The sequence below is a fragment of the Squalius cephalus genome (genome assembly GCF_949319135.1).
Source record: "Squalius cephalus genome assembly, chromosome: 8".
NCBI classification, from domain to species: domain Eukaryota; kingdom Metazoa; phylum Chordata; class Actinopteri; order Cypriniformes; family Leuciscidae; genus Squalius; species Squalius cephalus.
In genome coordinates this window covers 46606503-46626631 of record NC_137129.1, presented here as the reverse complement: position 1 = coordinate 46626631, position 20129 = coordinate 46606503, and the positions used below count along the sequence as shown (strand labels likewise).

At 38.8% G+C, this 20129-nt stretch overlaps 1 protein-coding gene across 1 annotated transcript; it reads left to right on the top strand.

Annotated features, from left to right (window-relative positions):
* The first annotated feature begins 16036 nt into the window (after positions 1–16036).
* tnfrsf11b (tumor necrosis factor receptor superfamily, member 11b) lies at positions 16037–19492 on the top strand. Its single transcript, XM_079879424.1, has 4 exons — positions 16037–16246; positions 16426–16801; positions 17853–18032; positions 18845–19492. The coding sequence occupies exons 1-4, from the start codon at positions 16244–16246 to the stop codon at positions 19123–19125; spliced, it is 840 nt and encodes a 279-aa protein (XP_079735550.1). The 5' UTR covers positions 16037–16243; the 3' UTR covers positions 19126–19492.
* The last annotated feature ends 637 nt before the right edge of the window (positions 19493–20129 follow it).

Here is a 20129-nt window from a genome sequence, read left to right as displayed (position 1 = left end):
TAAATCTCAGAGCACCATAATACAAAGAGGAGAAGAGAGGCAAGAAGATAATAACAATAATAATAATAATAAACTTTATTTTATAAAGTGCCTTTAAAAGCAGCTTCTCAAAGTGCTGTACACAATATAAAAATACAGTTAATAAAGGTAAAAATGAAAATGAAAAAGAGAAAGAGAAAAAAAAATAATGATAAACATCAACAAACAAATGCAAGATAAGAGGGAGAGTGCTGATACACTACACCCCAATATTCAAGAACTGGTAAACATTTCATTTCAATTTTTTTTTATCATTTAAGACCAACACAAAACCTGTTTTGGATGATATCAAAAGCAGATCGTGAAAGCGCCGCTGATTGCTGCTTAGAGGAAGCTGAACAGTAAATTATAGGGTAACACTTTATTTTGATGGTCCCTTTTGAACATTCTGTTGACTATTAGTAACTTTGCAACTACATGTCAACTCACTCTCATTAGAGTAGTAGGAGACTGTCTGATTAATATCTGATAACTCTTTATTGTGATGATCCTCCAAAAGACATTCTACAGACTATAAGTAATTGTGTAAGTACATGTCAACTTATTCTAACCCTAACCGTACCAGTTTATTAATACTCTACTAATACTCTACTAATGCTCTACTAATACTCTACTAATACTCTACTAATGCTCTACTAATACTCTACTAAAACTCTACTAAAACTCTTCTAAAACTCTAATGTGCTGCAACGTTAGTCAAGTCAAGTCTCCTTCATTTATACAGCACTTTTAACAATATAGACCGTTTCAAAGCAGCTTTACAGTGATAATAGGAAATTACAATAACAGAGATTGTTTTGGCTTTACAGCAGCTCTAGAATAAAGTTATTGTCCAGCTAAATTTAGTTTTTGATTGATTCACTTCCATTGCAAAGATCATTAGTTATTAACTTAGGGGCCGCTAACACACACCGTTCTAACAGAAAACCCTTAACGCGCTCCGGCTGTTCATTCACACAACAGTGTTTGGTGGATCGAGAACACAAACCTTGAAATAGATTCCAAGGTAAAAGCGTTGAAAAAATGTGAAAAAAGTTACATTTACATTTACATTTAGTCATTTAACAGACACTTTTGTCCAAAGCGACTTACAAATTAGGACTACATTAAGCGAGTCATTGTGAAGAGGCAAAAACAACACAAGAAGTGCTCAAAATAAGAAGTTCATGCATTGTTCAGAGTAGCATAAGCCCGATAAGTGAGGATTAAAAGAAAAGGTAAGAATTTTTTTTTTTTTTTATGAGGTTAAGTGCTCACGGAAGAGAAGTTAGGGTTAACGTTACTCATAGTCAACAGAATGTGTTAATGGAACCATGAAAATAATGTGAATCCAATAAGGGTATCATCTGCATAAAAATGAAACCTTGCATTATCAATATTAAAATCAAGACAATTTATAGATATATACTGAATAACAGTGGCCCCAACACAGATCCTTGAGGGACTCCCTTAACAACCTACAGTGGATCTGACTGAAAACCTTCCACCTGAACACATTGGGTTCTTCTCTTTAAATAAGCAGTGAACCATAAAATCACATTTTCTGACAGTCCTACTGATCGAAGCCTTTTTAATAGCATATCATGATCCACAGTGTTGAAGGCCTTTACATTTACATTTCTGCATTTGGCAGACGCTTTTATCCAAAGTTTCTTATCCAAAATATGAATTGCATTTTAAGGTACACATTTTTACAAGTGTAAAATAATGATTCTTTGATCAATGAATAAAAAGACACGCAGTGTTTCTTGTCATTCAGGACTTTTAAAGCGGCTGATGTGACAGTAATGAGTGTCAGAGATGGATCTGGTTTCAGATCAGTTTGTGGCTCAGTGACCCATCGGTCAGCTGTGTTTCCTGTTTCCAGCGCTGACAGAGATGCTCGCCTTCTTCCATTATGGATCAGACTGCCGGGACGTTAGTGAGGCGTAATGGGTAATGGTAATGTGTTTGAGGCTTTTCTAAATATTGTGTTACACTTGCACTGTCATCGTGTGGTTTGTGTTTCTTTAGCAGGAACATGTTATTATTGAGTTTATACACACATTCATAAAACAATCTTCTTCTTCTTTTTATTTCCTTGTCTACCTTTCTGCCATTGTACACTGTGAACATTGTTGGCTGCTTTTCTTCCTCTATTTTAGTTTTTAAATGTCAATCAGCTATATGTCTACAGTACAGACTGTTTTGACAGCAGGAAAATAACCAAATGAATGATGGAAACTTCATCAGAGATGAGACAAACTTAGAGTCAGTGGTGAAGCCGCTCTACAGAAGAAGAGAGAGTCATTATTCAGATCAGCTTCTGTTCTCATCTGATGCTGCATTACTGGTGCTCAATTATTAATAATGTTCTTATTGTTAATGTTGGAAACAGTTGTGCTGCTTCATCGTTCAAAAGAAAAGCATTTTATTTTAAATAGAATATTTTATATCATTACTGATGAATTGTCTGTTCCTTTTGATTAATTTAATGCATTCTTGCTAAATAAAAGTATTAATTTATTTACATTTTTTAATTTGACTGACTCCAAACTTTTGAATGGTTTTAAAACATGTTTTCCACCAAAATCTGAAGCAGCACAACTGTTTTTGAACATTGATAATAATCATAAATGTTTCTTGATCATCAAATCCTCATATTAGAAGGATTTCTGAAGGATCATGTGACACTGAAGACTGGAGTAATGATGCTGAACATTCAGCTTTGATCACAGGAATAAATTACACTTTACTGTATATTCACATAGAGAACAGCTGATGTATGCAGGTGAACCAAAGAAGAAAAACTTTTCCAACAAAAAACAAGCGAGCACGCTGTGCAAACACATCTGAACATAGCTTAGATAACAAACTAAAACGAGGTCATTTTCAAACATAGCTGAAACAAATGAACTTATAATAGTATAGGCCATGGAAACAAAGGAGTTGCAGGAAACTGAACAAATTTAAGGAACACATCAAACACAAGAACAGACTGTCGGGGTTATGTCTGTTTTTGACTGTTTTTGACTTCCCTGCATGCATCGTCACACAGACATAACCCTTACAGTAATAATATTTCACTGTTTTACTGAATTTTTGATCAAATAAAAGCAGCTTTGGTGAGCAGAAGAGACTCTTTCAAAACTTTTAAAATCTTAGTGATTCTTACTGACTTTTTAAGATAAAAAGTCTATGAATATTTTATCAACTAATATTTGCAAAGCTTAATAAATGCTGTAAAAATATATTGCTCATTGTTAGTTCATGTTATTTAATAATGAGACCTAATTTACCCACTTTACAGTAAGGTCCATTAGATAATGTTAACTTACAATTAGCAACATTAACCTACAATGAGCAATACATTTATTACAGTATTTATTAATCTTTGTTAAAGGGCTTGGACTACTTTGATGATGTCTGTATTACCTTTCTGGACATGGACAGTATACCGTACATACATTTTCAATGGAGGGACAGAAAGCTCTCGGACTAAATCTAAAATATCTTAAACTGTGTTCTGAAGATGAACGGAGGTCTTACGGGCTTGGAATGACATGAGGGTGAGTCATTAATGACATAATTTTCATTTTTGGGTGAACTAACCCTTTAAGTCAGGGATAATGTACATCCAGTTGTTATCTCAGAATAAACCAGACAGGGTGATCAGGATCAGGTCTTCATCAGCCTGAAGGGCTTTATTCTGAGATAACACACACACACACACACCTGAAGGGGTTTATTCTGAGATCACACATACACACACACAGACCTGAAGGGGTTTATTCTGAGATAACACACACACACACACACACACACACCTGAAGGGGTTTATTCTGAGATCACACACACACAGACCTGAAGGGGTTTATTCTGAGATAACACACACACACACACACACACACACACACACACACACACACATGAAGGGGTTTATTCTGAGATAACACACACACACACACACACACACACATCTGAAGGGGTTTATTCTGAGATAACATACACACACACACACACACCTGAAGGGGTTTATTCTGAGATAACACACACACACACACACACACACACACACACACACACACCTGAAGGGGGTTTATTCTGAGATATCAAACGGCTGGATGTACATTATGCCACTTATTACACGGATATTTGCCATATGTAAATAATTAGCCACGAAATATTAATATGAGTTGAAATATTTTATTAGGTGTTTAAATGCAAAGTTACTAGCAAATTCAAACTAGACGGATTTAATGATACGGTTCAGTCCTACCACTTATTACACAGCATTTCGCTACATAAATAATTATGGAGATCAGAGATATTGATTTCAGATTAAACTGTTTTAAAATCGTACCATTTGTGTCTCATAATCCAACAGTGTATAAAACAAGTCACACAATGGCCGCCGCTGCGTTTGTGTGAAACAAGAGTGAGCTAGTCAACGATACTGGATGGCATAATTAAATAACTACACAAAATGTTGATTTGACTGAGTTTTAATATTTCATTAGCTCACCAAATGCAAAACTTCCATGGTTCCGAGCGAGTGTATAGCGAGTGTGTAGTGAGTGTGCAGCGAGTGTATAGCGAGTGTGTAGTGAGTGTGTAGCGAGTGTGTAGCGAGTGTGTAGCGAGTGTATAGCGAGTGTGTAGCGAGTGTGTAGCGAGTGTGTAGTGAGTGTGTAGCGAGTGTGTAGCGAGTGTGTAGCGAGTGCATAGCGAGTGTGTAGCGAGTGTGTAGCGGATGTTTAGTGAGTGAGTAGCGAGTGTGTAGCGAGTGTGTAGTGAGTGTGTAGCGAGTGTGTAGCGAGTGTGTAGCGAGTGTATAGCGAGTGTACAGCGAGTGTGTAGTGAGTTTGTAGCAAGTGTATAGTGATAGCGAGTGTGTAGCGAGTGTGTAGCGAGTGTGTAGGGAGTGTATAGCGAGTGTACAGCGAGTGTGTAGTGAGTGTGTAGTGAGTGTGTAGCGAGTGTATAGCGAGTGTGTAGCGAGTGTATAGCGAGTGTGTAGCGAGTGTGTAGCGAGTGTGTAGGGAGTGTATAGCGAGTGTACAGCGAGTGTATAGCGAGTGTGTAGCGAGTGTATAGCGAGTGTGTAGCGAGTGTATAGCGAGTGTGTAGTGAGTGTATAGCGAGTGTGTAGTGAGTGTGTAGCGAGTGTATAACGAGTGTATAGCGAGTGTGTAGCGCTGCTGACGTCAGTGACCCGGATGAGCCAGTGTTCCTGTTCTCAGCGACTGCTATCTGGGAATAATAATCTCCCAACGCTATTGGGAATAGCAAGCATTCCACAGAGCCATGTAAAAATAATGATAGCATCACGTCTCACATGCTTCATCAGTTTTTATTATTATTCAATACACGACTCATGTCATACGAGATCGTCATCTGTTATGATTTCTGTGGTTTAATGGTGAAAGAATGTGGTTGAGTGACTTTTGTTATGCTGAAATTATGAGTCATTAAGTGTCTTAATCACCAGATATTAATTTCACTTAAGCGGAAGTTGGTTTGTAGTTATTTAGTGGATTATGTTGATTGTGAATTTTAGCCGAAACCCCCCACCACAGTGCATCAAGACTTGCTGTGGGATTTATTCCTGAGAATCCAGTGCTGACAGAGAGAAGCCCACCGGTTTTCTAGAAATGCCGGTTTTCTAGAACTGTCATCCCACGGGTTCCTGCATTCAAGAGCCGTCATGAGGTCAGGAGTGTGATTTCAGTTATTAAAGATCTTTCAAAGAACACTCCTAGTTTTCTAGATCTCCAGTGCTTATATTAGATTGTGTCTCAATCCGGTTGCGTTGGAATTCAGTCTGCTTCCAGGTGTGAAGAGGATTCCAACACATCTGCAGGATTCCAGGCGTGTGTTTCTGTGGAATCACGGCATTGATCCTCAGGCGCTACGTCACGAGTGAGTGGCTTTGATAAATGTGCAGATGTAAATGAAGTGTCCCATAACCTTTGTGTCTCCAAACTCACCGGTTGCCATTTGCACATGATTTGCATCGGATGCTTCGGCTGTTAGATGACTCATTTAAATTTCCAATCTGAGTTTTTACCTCGTGTGATTTTATCTCCGGCTGACTGATTTGTTCATGAACGATCGGTCTTGTGACTGAGACATGACTGCTAGATTCCACTGTAAAAACAATTAGTCAATCAGCTTTATTTACAGTGTCTTCATCATTATCAGTTCCTCTGTATCACCTGGGTTTAGTTAATCATCATCATCATCATCATCATCATCATCATCACCTGTGTTCAGTTAATCAGTGTTCATCTGGCAGGAACTCAAACTCCATCAGTGACAGAATGAAGAAAACCTTGGCAGAACACAGACTCGGTCTCTCAGTTCTCCTCTGGCCAACGAGTGAACAGTGTGTGATTATGATTCAGGCATTACAGGTCAGAGGTCAGATTGGATCTGAACATTCGGAATACTTCAGAATACGGAAGACGGAGTCACGCCGGTGTGGAGACGAGTTTGTTGAGAATCAGTGCCGATGGCTGTCGTGTCGATGAGGCCTTCACAGGGAGAGTCTAGATGACACAATCTCTGCTGACACTTCAGGGATGTGTCGTGGACGTGTGCAGGCGCAGGTCCTACATCTGATCTGGATACGGCCCGGATCCGGCTGGCTACATCATCCTTCTCGAACAATGTTAGGAAGACTGTTCCAGAGTTTTGGTGCTAAATAGGAAAAGGATCTAGTCAAGTCAAGTCATCTTCATTTATATAGCGCTTTTAACAATGTAGATTGTTTCAAAGCAGCTTTACAGAGATAAGCGTATAATTTAAGGTAACAGAGATTGTTTCGGCTTTACAGCAGAGTTAAGTTATTTCCATCTAAAGTTAGTTTTGATTGATTTGCTTCCGTCGCAATGATCATTTGTTATTAAATTAGGGGCCGCTAAGACGACACCATTCTCTCTACACAGACTTTAAAACGCAAACCTGTGAGAAACGCTGATGGCGTTCACATGCGCATTTAGAATGGGTTCTATAGTTATGTGCGTTTGAATATACGCATGTTTGGAATTCCCTACAAGCCAAGCCTAAACAAAGTACTTGTCTTTCCTTATAAATTTTGATAAAGAATTTTATTTTATTTTGTTGCTTTGGGGTAGGAACGCGAGACGAAATTTTCCGGACAACGCCTTATCTGTAGAGTGGTAGTGGGATCCTCCATAGGGAGAGGCTAGTTGGCACTTCAGCACTGCGTTGTCATCGGTCCAGGCGAAGGTCCTTCGTCAGATCTGGATACGGCCTGGATCCGGCAGGCTGCGGGAAAACCTCGGGATAAACACAGACACTAAAATTAGCGTAGATGCCATTCTTCTCATGATGTAACGAGTACATCAGGATTTTTGGGAAGTGTTCCCGGTTCCGGCTGACCTACTATATGCAGCTTAACTTTAAATTATAGAAGTCTATAATGTATTATGTGAAAGCTAGGTCAAAGAGATGTGTCTTTAATCTGGCTTTGAACTGACAGAGTGTGTCTGCTTCCTGGACAATGGTAGGAAGACTGTTCCAGAGTTTTGGTGCTAAATAGGAAAAGGATCTACCGCCAGCAGTCGATTTTGATATTCTAGGTATTATCAACTGGCCGGAATTTTGAGATCGCAATAGACGTGACGGACTATAATGCGTTAAGAGCTCGCTCAAGTACTGCGGAGCTAAACCATTCAGTGCTTTGTAAGTGATCAGCAATATTTTAAAATTGATGCGATGTTTAATAGGGAGCCAGTGCAGTTTTGACAGAACTGGGCTAATATGGTCATACTTCCTGGTTCTGGTAAGAACTCGAGCTGCTGCGTTTTGAACCAGCTGTAGTTTGTTTATTAAGCGTGCAGGGCAACCACCCAGTAGAGCATTACAATAATCTAGCCTTGAGGTCATGAACGCATGAACTAATTGTTCCGCATTTGTCAATGAGAGCATATGGCGTAATTTAGATATATTTTTAAGATGGAAAAATGCAGTTTTACAGATACTAGACACGTGACTTTCAAATGAAAGATTGGTATCAAAGAGCACACCCAGGTTCCTAACCGACGACGAAGACTTAACAGAGCAGCCATCAAGTGTTAGACAGTATTCTAGGTTATTACGTGAGGAAGTTTTTTGTCCAATAATTAGAAACTCTGTTTTTTCAGAATTTAGAAGTAGGAAATTACAAGTCATCCAATTTTTTATATCCGCTATGCATTCCGTTAATTTTGTGAATTGATAAGTTTCGTTAGGTTTTGAAGAAATATAGAGCTGAGTATCATCGGCATAACAGTGAAAGCTAATGCCATGTTTCCTAATGATATCTCCTAAGGGTAGCATGTACAGAGTGAACAGCAACGGTCCTAGTACTGAGCCTTGTGGTACGCCATACTGAACTTGTGATCGATGAGACATCTCATCATTTACTGCTACAAACTGATAACGGTCAGATAAGTATGATTTAAACCATGCTAGTGCAATTCCACTAATGCCAACATAATTTTCGAGTCTATTTAAAAGAATGTTGTGGTCGATAGTGTCAAATGCAGCACTAAGATCGAGTAACACTAATAGAGAGATACAACCACGATCGGATGATAAGAGCAAATCATTTGTGACTCTAACGAGAGCTGTTTCGGTACTATGGTACGGTCTAAATCCTGACTGGAAATCCTCGCAGATATCATTTCTTTCAAGAAAGGAACACAGTTGTGAGGATACTGCCTTTTCTAATATCTTTGACAGAAAAGGTAGATTCGAGATCGGCCTGTAATTGACTAATTCTGAAGGATCAAGTTGCGTTTTTTTAATAAGCGGTTTAATCATAGCCAGCTTAAAGTTTTTTGGTACGTATCCTAGAGACAAAGACGAATTAATGATATTAAGAAGAGGATCTATGACCTCTGGAAGTATTTCTTTCAGTAGCTTAGTCGGTATAGGGTCTAACATACATGTTGTAGATTTAGATGATTTAATGAGTTTAGTAAATTCTTCCTCTCCTATAGCAACGAATGAATCAAATTTTTCCTCAGGGAGACTACAATGCACTGCCTGATGTGATACTGTAGTAGACGGTTGCATAGTTATAATTTTGTCCCTGATATTATCAATCTTATAACTGAAGAAGTTCATAAAGTCATTACTGCTGTGTTGCTTGGAAACTTCGGTGCTTGAAGCTTTATTTTTCGTTAGTTTAGCCACCGTTTCAAATAAATACCTAGGATTATGTTTATTTTCTTCTAATAGGGTTGAAAAATAAGCAGATCTAGCAGCTTTTAAAGCATCTCTGTAAGTAATTGAGCTCTCTTTCCATGAAATGCGAAATACCTCTAGTTTTGTTTTCTTCCAGTTGCGCTCCATTTTTCTGGCTGCTCTCTTAAGGGCCTGAGTGTGCTCGTTGTACCACGGTGTTGGACTATTTTCTTTAATCTTCTTTAAGCGCAACGGAGCAACTGTGTCTAAAGTGCTGGAAAAGAGAGAGTTAAACGTTTCTGTTGTAATATCTAGTTCTTCTAAGCTATCTGAGATGCTGAGATGATGAAACTGATTAGGAAGATTATTAATAAAGCATTCTTTAGTAGCAGAAGTGATAGGTCTAACATATTTGTAACACGGAGTCGGCTTTGCAGCCTTGGCTAAATGCAAATTACACGAGACTAGGTAATGATCTGAGATGTCATCGCTCTGCTGCAGAATTTCAACGGCATCCACATCTATTCCGTGTGATAATATTAGATCTAGAGTATGATTACGACGATGAGTAGGTCCTGACACGTGTTGTCTAACTCCAATTGAATTTACAATGTCTTTAAATGCCAATCCCAATGCATCTTTTTCATTATCGATGTGTATATTAAAATCACCAACAATTAGTACTTTATCTGCAGTCAATATTAATTCTGATAGAAAGTCCGCAAATTCTTTGATAAAGCCTGTATGGTGCCCTGGTGGCCTGTATACAGTAGCCAGCACAAATCTCAAACGTGATTTATCGTTTACACTATATATTTTTACATTAAGCACCAATGCTTCAAAAGAATTATATTTAAAACTTGATTTCTTAGTGGTTTTGAAACTATTACTATAAATTACAGCAACACCACCCCCTTTGCGTTTCAGACGAGGCTCATGTTTATAACAGTAATCTTGCGGGGTTGATTCATTTAAAGTAATGTAATCGTTTGGTTTTAGCCAGGTTTCTGTCAAACACAGCACATCTAGGTTATTATCTGAAATCATATCGTTAACAACGAGTGCTTTTGAAGTAAGCGATCGAATATTCAACAACCCAAGCTTTAGCATTTGCTCATCTGTAATATAGCTGTTTTTTATTTGTTGAACATCAATTAAATTTTTAACCTTAGATGGGTTTAAACGTTTTTTGGATTTCCAAATTCGGGGAACAGACACAGTCTCTATATGATGATAGCTAGGTGAAAGAGGCTCTATGTGATGGGATTTATCTGACCTTGGTGACGCGAGGCCGCTAGCAGACGGTCGGTTTAGCCAGTCTGTCTGCTTCCTGACCTGAGCCCCAGATTGTCATGTTTGAGCTCTAAGACAATGAGCCATATTACTAGAGAGAAGAGCAGCACCATCCCAGGAGGGATGAATACCATCTCTTTTCAACAGGTCAGGTTTGCCCCAAAAACTTTTCCAATTGTCTATGAATTCTATATTATTAAGCGGACACCACCGAGACAGCCAACCGTTAAGCGAACACAATCTACTAACTATCTCATCACTCCTGCGAACAGGAAGGGGGCCAGAGCAAATTACAGTCCTTGACATCGTACTTGCAAGTTCACACACCTCTTTAATATTAATTTTGGTGATCTCCGACTGGCGGAGTCGAACATCATTAGTGCCGACATGAATAATGATCTTAGAGAATTTACGATTAGCATTAGCCAGCACTTTTAAATTTGCTTTGATGTCAGGCGCTCTGGCTCCCGGCAAACATGTGACTATGGTGGTTGGTGTCTCTATTTTCACGTTCCGTGTAATAGAATCGCCAATAACTAGGGCACAATCATTCTCAGTGGGTGTTTCACTGAGCGGGGCAAATCGATTTGTTATGGTAATCGGAACGGAAGAGTGGTTTTTAGATCCGCGACTAGAGCGATCCCTCACTGTCACCCATTTGCCCGGCTGCACGGGCTCTACTTCAGCCAGAACCGACTCATGTAAAGTGTTCACTATACTATGCGCATCCAAAACATCTAAAGCACTAGCACTCTTACTATCCTCAATTAAAGTTTGGATGCGTGTTTCTAATTCTGAAATCTTCTCTGTCAACCTAACTGTCTCCTTACATTTATCACATATAAATCCTATATTGTCGACAGAGAAGGCTATACTAAACATGTGACATGAAGTGCAAGTGACAATAACAGGACAAGACATTACTCACCGTGTTTGTTGACTGATTCTTACTCACCTGAGCTTTTTATGAACTCAAAGGCGCGGACGCGCGAGAGAAAAATAAATAAATAAAATAGCTGGGCGCACGGGTGGCGCGTTAACAGGCTAGCGAATTACTAGCGTTTTGTGCTAGTAGTTCTAATAACAAAAGCTAGCGATGTCAGGTTAATCTGAGATGTTGGGTAAAATGTAGTAGTATAAACAACTAGAAATGGTAGTAAAATGATGGTTCAAAACAAAGAAATATAAGGCTAAGACGGAGCTTACCGCACCGAAGCACACAAACACACTCACAGCAGGCAGCGAGGCAGACAGGAGCAATCGAGGCAGACCGGAGCAATCGAGCAATCGGAGCAATCTACCGCCAGCAGTTGATTTTGATATTCTAGGTATTATCAACTGGCTGGAATTTTGAGATCGCAATAGACGTGAAGGACTATAATGCGTTAAGAGCTCGCTCAAGTACTGCGGAGCTAAACCATTTAGTGCTTTGTAAGTAATCAGCAATATTTTAAAATGTATACAATGTTTAATAGGGAGCCAGTGCAGTGTTGACAGAACTGGGCTAATATGGTCATACTTCCTGGTTCTGGTAAGAACTCGAGCTGCTGCGTTTTGGACCAGCTGTAGTTTGTTTATTAAGCGTGCAGGGCAACCACCCAGTAGAGCATTACAATAATCTAGCCTTGAGGTCATGAACGCATGGACTAATAACTGCCTCAACCACCTTTAGTTGAAGACAACTATATGTCTCATTTTTAGGAAGGGAACCACTAACTTCTTTTTTTCATAGACATAAGACCAGGCATAGATCACATGAAACAGTCAGGCAATAAAAATGTGTTTAGATATTTTATAGAAACAAACAAACAGATAAAAAAAAACTATAATAAACCAACAATAGGTACTGAAAACAAAACAAACAATGAGCATACAAGAAAGAAAGACTGGACAGATGTAGGCAGGCTTGGCTTTAAATACCCACAGCTCTTGAAACATTAGCGGAAAAAAACAGCCTGATATGGAACAATATAACAAACAATCTTAAATAACACAGAAAAAGCATGTGCAATGATTATAAACCAATACAAAAAACACACCAGAACATATGTAGAATAAATGAAAGAAAAGAAAATACATTGATTGAGCTTAAACCCAAAGTTTTTTGGTGATTTGTGGTAACACATAACTTACTCTCCACCCACCAACTACTAGAGTACTGGCCTGTTCCTGTTACACACTAACTGTTCCACAGTTTTCATTGAAATCATTTGTTGAAATTTAGATATATTTTAAGATGGAAGAATGCGGTTTTATGCAATGAGAGATTGGTATGAAAGAGCACCCAGGTTTCTGACCAATGACGAGGACTTGAAGTGTTAGACGGTATTCTGGGTTAATATGTGCAGAGGTTTTTCGTCCAATAATTAGAAACTAATTTTTTTCAGAATTAAGTAGTAAGAAATTACTAGTCATTGAATTTTTTTTATATCAGCTGCATTCCGTTAATTTTGTGAATTAGTATGCAATGTTCCCTCTTACATTTTTCCCCTCAAAAACACTCTTTAAACCTGACCTGTACAGCGTACATAGAAACACAATGGTTTCAACATGCAGTCGTAACTTTTAACTTGAATGTGCCATTTCTATTTTATTTGACCTTTGATGTAACTAACTGGTATTAAATCATATTTTTGAAAACAAGTATCTAGTATCTTTGACAGAAAAGGTAGATTCGAGATCGGCCTTGTTTTTTAACAAGCGGTTTAATCATGGCCAGCTTAAAAGTTTTCAGTTTCAAAGATGAATGAATGATATTAGAAGAGGATCTATGACCTCTGGAAGCATCTCTTTCAGTAGTCGGTATAGGGTCTAACACACATGTTATTACATCTATAAGTTCAAATGAATGGATGAAGGAAGGAGACAGGGTCGGCTTGCTGTGGAACGTGTGTCTCTTTTTAGTCAATATTTTTTCAAAACAAAAGTCGCACTCTCTAAACACAACCTCTTTTCAATTACTCTTTGACAGCAATTCCTTTGGCTTTCCTCAGACAGCAACGTGCACTCGATTCCACAGCCTCTCTCTCTCTCTCCGCTTCCCACTTCCGGTGGCTTTTATCCGGTTCCCCACGGCTATTCCTGCAACGAGATCCAGGTGTACCAGGTGTTGTGTTGGTTTTCTTCTACGAGAGACATGAAATAAGCAGATCTAGCAGTGTTTAAGGCCTCTCTGTATGCAGTAATGCTGTCTTTCCACGAAATGCGATAAACCTCTAGTTTTGTTTTCTTCCAGTCGCGCTCCATTTTTCCGGCTGTTCTCTTTTCTTTAATCTTCTTTAAGCACATCGGAGCAACTGTGTCTAAAGTGCATGTGAATGTATGATATCAATTTTAATCAGAAAGATGTCAAAAATAATCGGAACAGTTTAATGAAGCTTTAGAAATAAAATCTAAATAAAAACCTTTGCAGATGTGTTTGTATCATATTTGATGCATCAGGCTTTTGTGGCTCATATACAGTAGTCTGATATATTGAGAATATATATATTTAAATGCTTAGTTTTATGGTCAAAGTTCTGTAGTTATAAAACATATAATGCAATGCAATACAATGATGATTGAGAGATTAAAAAATAAACCTGATGATCATATTTGATGCTTGTGATTTTTTAAATAAATGATGATGATAATCGAGTAAAGCTGCTTCAGTCCTGTTGAAATATTACTAACAATATCAAAGTTATTCTTACATTTACTTGATAAAGAGTGTAGACTGTGGATCAGACGACTGAAACTGGTTTATCAGGTCATGATGATCATGTGAAGGTCAGTCTGTGTGTGTGTTACTGTAACTCTCAGGCGGTTTGATCACTAATCGCTCAAACATGTTTTTGGAATCCCCTAAAAATGAGGAAGCCCGAGGAGAGGGAACTGATCCGCAGATGACTCACTGTTTTCACTCTTACATTCATTAAATAACAGTTGTTAGAAAAACTTTCGTGTTGAGTCATTGTGCTCAAATATACAGTGGTTCCAGTCACGCTGAATGTGTGGAGGTGAATCTGCAAATACCAGTCATGCCTGGAAAAACAGGCCAAAGGTAACAACAGTGACATTTATATGTCAGCTCAGTATCATACAGAAATATAGACTGAGTCATATTTCAAATGCTAATCATGACATTTACACTGTGCGTCAGCATTAGTATCATTGAAATACTTACACTATGGAATTGGTATTTATTAAAGTTCATTTGTATTAGATTTTGTTTTTTGTTTTTAAATGTCTATTTAGTATTTTTTTGTCATTTCTGAATGAAAATGAGAAATGTTTAACAATTTGTTTTTTTAATTATTATTATTATAAATGTTTTACTACGTTCATTATAGTTACAGAAACTAAAACTAAAATCAAAAAAAATGACAAGTAACAGTTAAAGAAACCTTTAGCTAAAATAGTAGTTTTTTTTCTGGTTTTAGTTTGTGTAACTATAATGAATGTAGTAAAACATTTATTATAATAATAATATAATGAATGAAAGCGAGTCATCATCTTCATCATCTTCATCATCATCATCTTCGTCATCATCATCATCATCTTCATCATCAGCCTGCAGGAGGCGCTCGAGCTCAAACACTCACTGTGGATCGAGTTACTGTCAGATCCTTCACAAATTACTCAAAAAAGATGAATCAGGGTTCATGTTCATCGACAATATTCTAATATTCTAATATTCTGAGTTCTAGAAATCAAACGCAGATTATTGATATACAGCACAGATGGTCTCAAAGCAGCTTCACTGGAAAATAACATTGCAAAATGAATGAAGTGCATATGAGTCAAGTTTCAGACAATAGAGTCAATTCTCAGATCAAGAATTAATTGATAACACTATTAATATTCATGCCTTTAAGTGCACTAATTAAACAAATTACCTCATGGTTTGCGGTTTCCTGAAGAAAAATCTATTCATTTATTCAGTTAATTAAGCCTTATGAAATGCATTAGAGTTGCGAGGATCTTTGACAGTGGTTTAGTTTTGATTCTGTTTGATGAACATCGGAACTTTCGAGGGTTTTTATCACTCTAAACAGCGATAATAACGAGATCTTCATCATATGACGAACATCTGACGATCTGTTCTTAAAGTTATGAAAACATTATTTCTGAATGTTCTCTGAACGTTTAAAAATGTTTTAAAAGCGTTTCTTCTTGGTTATGTGAACTTTAAGGAAACATTGTATCATTCTTCAAACATTATGGAACGTTACTTTTGAATGTTCTCTGAACGTTCTGAAACAAGTAACATTTAAAAAAACGTAAGACGAACGTCTAAATAAAACGTGTCAAAAAAGAAATGCTCCATCATGTTTTTGTGCTGGCGTTTTGAGAACATTATTAAAGAGCAGATAACGAACTTGTGTTTATAACTTTGAGAGAGCGTTCCCTGTAAACTCCCCGTCACTGGAGTCTATTAGAGCTGCTATGATGTTGCTATGGTGTTCTGTGTGTGTGTATGTGTGTGTGTGTGTTTTCTGTAGATCGAGTTTCTCCTCTAATGTGAGTTTTTTTCATCTGTTTTTTTCTGGTGTTGGAGTTTCAGCACATCACTGTGATATTCATGAGCATCACTTCTATGGTATTGTCATTTGAAGAGTAGCTTCTCTTCTCTACATGATTGATTCAGGGGCGTGTGTGTGTGTGTGTGTGTGTGAGAGAGTGAGTGAGTGAGTTGTATATAAAGCGCGCGCATCGCGCTCATCAATGAACTCCGGCAGGCAGCGCGCGCGGGATGGTGAGTGACAGATCACATCAATTCAGTTCATGCTTATTTGTATCACGCTTTTGACATGACACGTTGTTTCAAAGCAGCTTTACAGAAAACGCTTGATTCATTGTTACATTTTAGGAAGTGTTCTGTGATCAGTGTGTGAGAGTTACGTCTCGTCATTCCCGGTTATTTCCTCTCTCCAGTTGTTTTTCTCACTGTTGGTTGTGCCGGCTCTGTCGGTTCTGGCTGCGGATGGTCACTCGTACCAGCGCCGGGACCCGCTGACCGGAGAGCTGCTGCTGTGCGACCGCTGCACCCCAGGGAGCCGCTTGAGTGCCCACTGCACGCGCTCCCAGCGGACCGAGTGTAAGCAGTGCGAGGAGGGCACGTTCACCGAGTTCTGGAACTACATCCCGGACTGTCTGCTGTGCGACGCGTGCTCGGAACACCAGCGGATCGTGCGCCCGTGCAACGGAACCGTGAACACGATCTGCGAATGTGAGCCCGGATTCTACTGGGATCAGCACTTCTGCAAGAGACACAACCGGTGTAAACCGGGTCACGGAGTCAAAGCTGCAGGTGAGATAAAGCCTACCTGAGGAAAACAGTGTGTGTGTGTGTGTGTGTGTGTGTGAGAGAGAGAGAGAGAGAGAGAGAGAGAGAGAGAGAGAGAGAGAGAGTGTGTGTGTGTGTGTGTGTGTGTGTGTGTGTGTGTGAGAGAGAGAGAGAGAGAGAGAGAGAGAGAGTGTGTGTGTGTGTGTGTGTGTGTGTGTGTGAGTGTTTTATAGCCTAAAAAGCGGGGTCACTTATAGTAATTTATATACGTTAATAAATTGTGTGTATGTAGCCTATTACACATTAATAACTCAAAATGCTCTTAAAGGGCCAAAATGCAACCTAGGCTCTTTTTGTTAATCTACTTGAGGCAAACTTTTGTTTAAAAGCATGATTAGAATGGAAACGCCGCTTTTAAGTTTGACCGTATTTTCGTTTTAGGTTAAATACTGTGAATGGGAGTGAATGGGGCTCGACTATGATAGCATCAAAATCTCTATTTTTAAAACACTAAGAAGGCTCGACACAACATGAACCTGTGCTGGAAGTGTCACCAGCGGCTCTACACATGTCTCTATTACATTTAAGTTCTGCTGTGATAAAAGACAGCGAAGTTCAATAAAAAGTTGTACTAATATTAATTCATATACTGAATAATTCATGATTCATTTCTGACACAACTATGGACGCTTTGACATTTCCAGGTTTCTCAGAGAAAAGATGTCACTCTAGCTGTTTGGACCCGTCGCTGATTCAGTTAGTAACCGTGGAAACGCATCGTCAGAGTCAGAGTCTGTTTACGGTTGCCATGCAACAGCTGATACACTCACACCTGAACACGAGTTCTGTGCTTGGCAACTGTAGAGTTGGCTTTATGAACTCAAAAGACGACGGGCCGGCGCTGAAAAGGGGCGGGGCTACATAAGGTCTATAGGTTATGATCATTATGATCAGTGTGTTCAACAAACAGCTGTTGCTGGAAACCGTGGTTAAACCGCGGTGACACACTGTCTGGCACACAGTGATTCAGTCTCAGGAGGATTATGTGATTGTGATGTACTGTGTGTGTTTGCAGGGACGCCGCACAGAGACACGGTGTGTGAGGTCTGCGCAGTCGGGTGGTTTGCAGACATCACACAAGCGCATGCAGCATGTGTCCCTCACAGCGTCTGCGATGCGGACCAACATCAGATGCTGCCCGGGTCCCGATGGCACGACAATGTGTGCGCGACCTGCCAACAACTCTCCGAGAACGGTAAAGACGCTTTCACATCGCCTCACTGTGTAGTTTAAAGGAGTAGCTCACTCTCCCTCAAGCCATCCTAGGTGGATTTGACTTTCTTCTTTCAGACGAACAAAATCAGAGTTATATTAATAAACACCCTGACGCTTCCGAGCTTGATAATGGCAGTGGATTGCAACCATCAGATTGAAGCTCAAAAAAGTGCATCTGTCCATCATCATAAAAGTGCATCTGTCCATCATTAAAGTGCATCTATCCATGATAAAAGTGCATCTCTCCATGATAAAAGTGCATCTCTCAGTGCTCCACAGCTCCGGGGGTTAATAATAAAGGCCTTCTGAAGCAAAACAATGAGTTTGTGTAAGAAAAATATTAATATTTAAAACTTTATTAAGTAAAATAACTATCTTCCAGCCAAACAAACATATTGATCCGACTTATGTCTAAAGCGCAACTTATGCAACTTGTGACATCGGAAGTAGAGTAAATATCAGCAGTATGTAAGTGCAGATGCACTTTTATGATGGACAGATGCACTTTTATGATGGACAGATGCACTTTTATGATGGATAGATGCACTTTTATGATGGACAGATGCACTTTTTTGAGCTTCAATCTGATGGTTGCAATCCACTGCCATTATCAAGCTCGGAAGCGTCAGGGTGTTTATTAATATAACTCTGATTGTGTTCGTCTGAAAGAAGAACGTCATATACACCTAGGATGGCTTGAGGATGAGTAAATCATGGGCTAATTTTCATTTTTAGGTGAACTATCGCTTTAAAGCACATCCTTACATTCATGCGCTGGTGTTTTTCCTGCAGGTTGGGCGGGTTTATTCAAGCCGGTTCTGACCGGTCTGCACATTCAGTACCAGACTCCCATCCTGCGTCTGCAAAACGCAGTGAACCGCCGTCTGCAAAAAAAGAAACTCCGCAAGAGGACGGCCAATGCTTCCTCCGAGCTGCTGAACCTTTCCACGATTCACGAGGATTCAAATCTAGGTCATTTAGCTAACAGAATTTCACAACAAGTCCGAAGTTTCCAGCAGAACTGCAGAAACACCACAGCAGCGACAGGGACACGTGAAGCTGCTCTGCTTTGATGTCTTTCACCTGCTTTGTCAAATGTCTAAGTGAGATTTTGTCCAAATCATCAATGAGCACTATATGAGATCAACTCACTTACATTAAAGATTTGGTTTCTGATGTTACACTGAAGGACGCTGGATGTGTGGTGTGTATTTGAGAACTTTAGAATGTGTCCAGTCAGTACATTTAAAATGCACTGTACTCAAGTTTTTGAAGGAGACTCGACTGTTTTGTAAATATTAGATATGTTTTTTTTTATTTGACTGGTTTTACATTTAAACATTGATCTCTATTTATTATTTAATTGAACTAAACTGTATAATGCAAAACAGCTCCATTAAAAACAGTTAAAAGAGTTTCTTGTGGTTTTGAAAATGTATGAAATATTCCAGTGTTTTTCTTTGAATTACTGCACTCATATGAACCTGAAATCAGTCTATGTGATAAGAGTGTATATATATATATATATATATATATATATATATATATATATATATACAGACCCTTTCAAAAAAATTTGAATATCATGGAAAAGTTTATTTATTTCCATAATTCCATTCAAAACGTTAAACTTCCATAGATTATAGATTCAGGGCCCACAACTTAAACGATTTCAAGTATTTAGTTGTTTATTTGTACATAATTTGGGCTTCCAGCTCATAAAACCCACGTAAACAGGATTTCAAAAATTTTTGAATATTACATGAAATCACACAGTAATTACACAGTGATACCATGGTCACTGAACCAGGTTTTGGTTCTTTTGGCAGTGTGGGCAGGTGCAAATCCTGCTGGAAAATGAAGGAAGCATGAAGTGCTCTGGACATGTCCTGGTAGACGGCTGCGTTGACTCTGGATTTACAGTTTTTTTCAGTCGCTAACAAGCGTTTGTCCAGCCAGTGTTCACATTTTCAAAACTCTAAACACAATTAGCACAGCATCGGTCTTTTGTGGCCATACCATTCACACATTTCTTGTCGTTTTCACACAATATGCAGTCAGTGAACACATTTCCATA